Source organism: Ylistrum balloti, unplaced genomic scaffold, assembly GCF_031769215.1.
Source record: "Ylistrum balloti isolate Yb309-2 unplaced genomic scaffold, AGI_CSIRO_Ybal_v1 Utg371360, whole genome shotgun sequence".
In the NCBI taxonomy this organism is placed as follows: Eukaryota; Metazoa; Mollusca; class Bivalvia; order Pectinida; family Pectinidae; genus Ylistrum; species Ylistrum balloti.
Genome location: NW_026782721.1, coordinates 193,443 through 201,374, shown reverse-complemented (window position 1 = coordinate 201,374; position 7,932 = coordinate 193,443). Strand labels below are relative to the sequence as shown.

Sequence of the window (7,932 nt, the reverse complement as noted above, 5' to 3'; positions counted from 1 at the left end):
GATCATGGTGGTCTGTAAAGTTCTTATAGAAAAAAAAACAAGAAAATACTAACATGTCTACATAATCGTAATCCAAACTCAAATTCAATAAAACTACGGCAAACTGTGAATAAACGAAAATTATCACTGAAAGACTCCTTAAAAAGTACAAGAAGAATAATGCCAGGTGTTCCGGAAGAGTCAGCGTCTTCTCCTTCATAGACAACACCCGCCATGTAAATCTTGGTAAATCCAATTAAGTAATGTCACGTTCTCAAATGAGTATTGGGTATAAAACAACGGAATCAACAGGTAACCTAACGAGCATACAACCCATCCAGCTTCACTTCGCATAAACAAATAGAATATTTCTGAATGAGATCACAATGACGACCGTGAAACTTCACCATAAATAACACCATATTAAACAGAGTTAGTAACAACGAAACCAATGGGCGGGATAACAATCACATTAGTCGCCTCTCGACTGTTACGGAAATTTAACGGTTAAAGGACAAATAATTTCTCGGAATATTTATCAATTAATTTTGAAAAAAAAGATCAATAAAACGTTTAAACCATTTTAAAATATATATAATTCTGTTACACTGTAAAAGTCATAATGCTACGTAGTGCATTCAACATAAGGAAATTATCTGTTTTACTAACATTTCCTATTATTCATTGACATTCTCATCGATATTTACAAACGGATTTTGTTTTATATACAAACATAAAATATTATATTTGTCATAGCCATACACTGTCTTTGGTTTAGATATCCAAGTGTTTAAGATGGCTGGCAACCCAGACAAACATTTCCTTAACATCGGATTGAAATATTCAAGGAAGAACGGACTAGAAATCCTGAAATTAATTGATTCGATCGGGAAAGTAACTGCAAAGTCACCCGATCGTTCTCAGACGCATGGAAATAGAAAAACTATCCTACAAGAGAAATGTACCCAAGTCCAGGAGACAGACATAGACAATATCACTCCGGTATACTTTTATTCCAAATCCAACAATGTGGCGTTTTGTAAAGCACCAAAGACAGGAAGTACCTTCATCGGAATCGTGGTAAATTTACTAGAGTATGAAGGAAATCTTAAGGAAAACATGTTTTATGTAAACCGGGAAATAGTGCACGGTAGAAATGAAGCAACTCTTGGCACCGTAATGAAACGTAGATCACGTGATATGAAGATGACCCTTGTCACTAGAGATCCATATACCAGGCTATTTTCGGCCTATTTAGACAAATATTTTATCTTGGGTATATGGGGAAGAGAATTGGCTAAGACCATAGCTAAAAGTCACCGAAAAATAAGAGACGGTTTCTGTGGATTTGATATTTCATTTGACGAGTTTTTAAATTATGTGACGAATATTAGTCTCGGCGACAGGCGGGTTGACAGGCACGTTTTGCCCGTGTCGAGTCTGTGTCATCCATGCTCTGTACGCTATGACGTCATATGTAAACAAGAGACACTGACTTCTGATACAGAGCATGTCCTAGAAGTGATGAACATCACCGATCAGAAGCGACGCGCTGTGATGGATATGATTGGTAGAAAAACACAGAAGGATGTGATTTACTCTTGGATTTCGTCTCATATGTGGTATTATAGTTTGTACAAAGATGATTGCACGGACAAAATTCTGTTTATGGAAAGACTGTGGACAGTATTACAGTATCAGGGATACATACACACCTCGTTAACGTTCCCGGGACATTCATTCAAAGTAAGAAATTCTTTATCTTTATAAAGTCATTGAATGTTTTGTTAGCTATAAAAGTAAACAAAAATGGATATCAGATTTCTTTATGATATAGTTATCTGAAATTCAAATTTGGAAGACAGACAATGTTTTTACAATATATATTTTAGTGGGTATTTTTACAATGTTTCACAGGCAACACTGTATGATGTCATTGGGATTTACAACGTATATGTCTCGATAAATTAAATGACTGCTTCCAGTTATTCCATGTTATTTTACCTCGGATCAATTAATCATGGTGACCGGCGTCTGTGTTGTATATAATTGTATTAGCAGTGTTTAACGATGGCAAATATAAAATATATCCTCCTGGTTAACTTCAGTTACCGATATTTACCATAAACATGAATATGCCGTTTTGATTTATTCAGAATATAAAAAAAAATCCTATATTTGACATATTTGTGTAATTTGTTTTTATATCAATTCTTAAATTTACTAAACTTCCGCTTGCTGTACCTCTTAACCAAATTTTGACATTTTTTGACCACTTTCAACTTCTTCAGTCACTTTCCAACACTTCAGAACCTTCAGACGAAAAAAACTATTTAATGCAGTCTAATTGGTAGTTTGTTCGTTGTCCAGTTATAAATTTGTATTGAAAGGTGTTATCATCTTGTAAGTATTCTGTACAACACTTTCAGCTTGCAGGTGCTTAATTCTTGGGATTGGAATCCCACAACCTGCATGCTAAGACGTTTTAATTGACATAATTACTAGCAAGGTTAAGAATATACACGAGATTTTTTTTTTAACATTCTTTTGAAAAATCCAATATTATAATTTTTTTGAATCCCATTAGATCATGGGATAAGTTAATCTCACCATATAAGGTCAACCTCTGCCACCTCTTTAAAAATGATGTCCCATTTTCATTGACGAGACATAGCAGAACTAGAAAACCATATTTTAATAGCTGAACTCTGCCTTATCAGTATGTAAGTGTATAGTAGCTCTTGTGTCCTGTACACATTCCTGTTTTACGTATATGTGAGTTGTCTCCCTAGCATTTGATTGATTCACCTATTTGTGAATCGATATTTATTGTATACGGTTTTGAAAAATATGTTGTCATTGATCGTTAGATTAATAAACACATTTATTCTTTAGTAGCTTCCTGGGTCTATTATCAATTAAGGTCATTTGCATCATAGACGGGTCCTAGACGTACTCGCCTTTTTTCTATGCCGTTCGGGGTTCGATTCTGGACAGGACGTGGAAAGGTATGGGGTAATCTTCCTGGGTTTCGTCAAGTACTCTGGTGTCCTTCCATAATAAGATCCCTCGCGCACTTACATCCTGGCCAACAATAGTGAAAAATATGTTTCGCAATTGTTGGATGAGAGAGCGTGTGTGTGTGCATGTGTGTGAGAGAGAGATGGTGGGTATGTGTGTGTGTGATTCATTATCAAAAGAACGAGGTTTTCATAACTGAATTTATACAGAAGGCACATTATTTGTACTCGTTTGCAAATCTGGTTGAGGACTTCCGGGTCCGAGGGTTTGCTTTCGGGCACCAGTCCTAGTTTTTATGATCAGTGACACTTGTTTTGAATATACATATATGATACATGTTACCTGGATTGATAGAAACGAATTTAGTAAATTAGATTCCTGTATGAAGACTACAAAAGACGCACAAGTGAATAGCGCCTTTTAATACAAAGTTGGATGTAATAGAGCCAAACAATGAATTCATCATACAGCTGTATCGTCCTTCTAGGACTCGTCAGTGATGCTACATCACACAGCTGTATCGTCCTTCTAGGACTCGTCAGTGATGCTACATCATACAGCTGTATCGTCCTTCTAGGACTCGTCAGTGATGTTACATCATACAGCTGTTTCGTCCTTCTAGGACTCGTCAGTGATGCTACATCATACAGCTGTATCGTCCTTCTAGGACTCGTCAGTGATGCTACATCATACAGCTGTATCGTCCTTCTAGGACTCGTCAGTGATGCTACATCATACAGCTGTTTCGTCCTTCTAGGACTCGTCAGTGATGCTACATCATACAGCTGTATCGTCCTTCTAGGACTCGTCAGTGATGCTACATCACACAGCTGTATCGTCCTTCTAGGACTCGTCGGTGATGCTACATCATACAGCTGTATCGTCCTTCTAGGACTCGTCAGTGATGCTACATCATACAGCTGTTTCGTCCTTCTAGGACTCGTCAGTGATGCTACATCATACAGCTGTATCGTCCTTCTAGGACTCGTCAGTGATGTTACATCACACAGCTGTATCGTCCTTCTAAGACTCGTCAGTGTTACTACATCACACAGCTGTATCGTCCTTCTAGGACTCGTCAGCGATGCTACATCATACAGCTGTTTCGTCCTTCTAGGACTCGTCAGTGATGTTAATGGTCTAAATTCTGAAACCTAGGAGGCAAATGCGGAAAATTCAAATTGGTCGAAATAAATTTCGTAAACCTGATATAGAAGTGTACTTACATCAATAATTCATCAATTAAGTTCAATTAACTTCAAAAGTGCACGTGTATGTTCTGATTCGTAGTTAAATGATTCAGATTGTATGATACTGTTTGGCTCTACGGTATTTATGTATCAAAGGGTGCTATTCCTTTGTGTGTCTTTGTACAATTATCATGGTATGCACGCTACGGTTCGTAGACACTAAATGTTCGCCATCTGCAATCTTGGAGATTGTACACACAAGTGAATAACATCTTTCAATACGAATTTCAACTTTATGATGTGGAGCTAAATATTGACTTAGCTCCTTCGTTTAAGCTAAAGTCGCGTGCGAATTTCTATCATTTATGGTGGGTCTCTAAACTTTCGACCACCTAGCATCATTAACGAGTCTTTACACACTCAATGATTTGTTATTTTTTCCCTTGAAAAGGTACGTTTTAACTTGTTTGTGTGGTCTATGATTTTTTTACCAGATGAACTGATTTGCCAACAATTAAAGGGAATATATTTACATGTGTTTTATGTTTCAGAACTTACCTGCGTTTACCGCCGATAGCGTGACATCTCTCATTATAGAACAAATACATCGCAGCCCTGTAACAGAGCGTCAGAGACTCCGACAAAGGGAACGCGCATTACGAGACGCCTACGATAGTGTTAAGTCTGATACGATCGCAAAAGTGCAAACTAGATTTTCACAAGACTTTCAACTTTTTAGCTATGATCGGTCTCCTCCTCACTTTGTTCAAAGGTAGCAAAGATAATCGTATTTACTCACCAGATTTTGTTTACCTGAGAACAACTCAACATCGTACGACAAAGCCTGCCCTTATTTCGGATTTTTTTTCATTTCAAATAATTAGTTGCTCTTTGCATGTCAAACATGTGATATGTAGGATTTTAAATCTCATATTTGTGTTTGATAAAATTATTGTAGTTGTGTGTCTCGAATATCATATTTTACACAACTATTTCGGTCTAAAATACGTTCAACGTTCGCAATATTCTCATTTAGCACATGGGAGAAATTTACCAAGAGTGATTTTGTTTTAGGCGTTGAAATGGAAGACTATTTTGCTGGGTAACAAAGTTTTACAAGATAAAGATTTAAGTTCTTCTGTCCTACAATGATAGAAGAAAATATAGTGTATGGTCAGAACTGTTTAGTTTATTTGGTACACACAGAGAGGGATGTCATGTCTTTCTAAACGAAAATTCTTTGAAAAAATTTCGATGTAAACAATTATCGTGCAGGTAGTTTCGTCTAAAATTTGATAAGTGGTCAACAGGTTAAAGGGCAATAACTATGTTAAAAAAATTATGTGAAACCTCAAAAATGGAGCGGGCAACAATGAGCTGATTGGTCATCGGTGATACCCTGTTTAATACGGGCTGTTTACAGTTTCACTGAATACTGGAAAAGATCAATTACACATTTTGAGGCCAAAAATGTTCTTTAAAAATAAAACTTTGCAAAAAACAAATGTAAGATGTAAATATTTTTGTATGTCATCTTTTCTTTTCTTTTTTTTTTTTTTTTTTTTTTGGCAGTGTAAAATGGAAAACAGTAATATTTTGTAATAAAAATTGTAAAATGATAAAATGTTGTCGATATAAACAGCAAAAAATGCAAACAGCAGTACACAACAGCAAAACAGCAGCAAACAGTTTCCAATCATCCCAGGAGTGGTTGTTCATATGTAACGATCGCATGAGAAGACAATGCGATTCGATAGTCGCACTTGCGCAACAGATTCAAGACTGATGTAGCATAACTTTGGAACTCATGGCAGACCCATTAGTACTCAAATTGTCAGAAACCGCTTGCGTGCCGAGAGAATCATTGCGCGCCGAACATGTGGGCCACCTCTTACATCACGGAAGCAGCAAGTGCGTCTTGACATGCAGACATGGCCCGGGTGGGTTTGGGATGCGTCGGTAAAGACGTGTGATGTTCCCCGACGAGTCTAGATTCTGTCTGTATCGCTCAGCGTGGGTGAACGCGATAGATTCGGTGGGGCTTCTGTAATGGTTTGCGGAGGTATCTGCCATAGAGTAAAATCCCCCTTAGTGGACCTTTATCCAAACCTCAATGCCATTCGATACAGAGACCAGATCCTCCATCCACATGCCCTTCCACTTCTCAGACATCATAACCTTAATTTTCCAACATGACAATGCTCGACTGCATGTTGCCAGAGTCTGTCGTGATTTTCTCGCGGCAAACAACATTCAGCATCTGAATTGGCCCCATATAGCCCCGACATGTCTCCTATTGAGCATCTGTGGGATGAGCTGGACAAGCGTATTAGTAAATGGATCGGGTGTTATCTTAGTGATGCAGACCATTTTGAAAAAAACTTAAAAATTGCAAGAATAATCACTAGATTACCTTCTTTTGCTAGCAGACTATAATTATATTCTGAAAGTGGGTTAGAACCACTTGTATGTCGTTGTTCCCAGTAAAACTATTCTATAAAGATTCAAATAAACTAACATCTGGTTGCTTATCCACTCTACTGCCTCCCTTAGTATATGAAAACTCCCATTACAACCTACATGACAATAACAATTACTCTTTACAAAATGTCCTACTTCAACTAACTAAAAATTCGTTTTCCCATCTACTATTCGTCTTTGGAACCAACTAACTCTAGGGACTAGGCAAAGTACTTTATACTCATTATTTTAAAATGCATCACGAATACAACACAAGTACCTAACTATTACTCTTTATAGAAAGTCTAATATTTTGCATTCAAGATTAAGAATAAATGTAGCCCTTTAAAAAACGACCTTTTCCAATCTCATCTGATTGATTATCGTCACTGTCTATGTGGGCATCCTATCGAAGATGCACATCATTTCTTCTTCGCCTGAAATAATTATGTAGAACAGAGAATAGAATTGTAAATCTAAATAATTTCATACCGCAAGACCTGCAACTATTACTACATGGAAGCCGTGATTTATCCGTAGAAGATAATGTGATGTCAAAACACTCAGAAATACATTAATGACTCGGATAGATTTTAATTCGCTATCTCTCCCTTTGATCAGTGCGTTGTAAATGATATATATATATATATATATATATCTAGATGTGAATTTATGTGTGTTTATCGTATCTTTTTCGATATTGATGGAATAAGAGATAAGAGAAGAGAATATTTCAGAAGGCAACCATGGTATAGGATGTAACAGACATTACATTAGTAATAGCAGACTGTTCTGTACAGTGAATAGTGTAACCTTGTACTAATCTATCAATGTTTATGATTATTAATGTTCCCCTTAATAAACTCTCTCTCATCCCCTCCCTCTCTGTCTCTCTCCCTCCATCTCCTCCCTCCCTCACCCCCTCTCTCTCTCTCTTTAAATCTCTATAAAGATTTTACAAAAAGTAATTTAAAAAAAAAATAGAATTTGTTTCCATTATCGAAGGCCTTTCGATAGTCAACAAAACAGCAGTAAAGCTTGCAACTATTACTATTAGAAACCATTTTCTTGATTACTCCATGTAAAGCCAAAACAGCATTGTTAGCTCCAAAACCAGACTTAAACCCGAACTGGGTATCGGTAACAATGATGTACGTCTGATTCCTCTGTAATCGTTTGTATCATTGGCATCAGTTTGTTCGACAAAGAGGAAATAATACCCCTTGACCAGACTGAGGGGCAGACGCCCATATTGAAAATAACATTATATAATTGTCTCATG

General features: G+C 36.8%; 1 protein-coding gene across 1 annotated transcript; it reads left to right on the top strand.

Annotated features, from left to right (window-relative positions):
- The first annotated feature begins 774 nt into the window (after positions 1-774).
- Positions 775-4,966, top strand: LOC132562195 (carbohydrate sulfotransferase 10-like). The gene is made up of 2 exons (XM_060226925.1): positions 775-1,569; positions 4,742-4,966. The coding sequence occupies exons 1-2, from the start codon at positions 775-777 to the stop codon at positions 4,964-4,966; spliced, it is 1,020 nt and encodes a 339-aa protein (XP_060082908.1).
- The last annotated feature ends 2,966 nt before the right edge of the window (positions 4,967-7,932 follow it).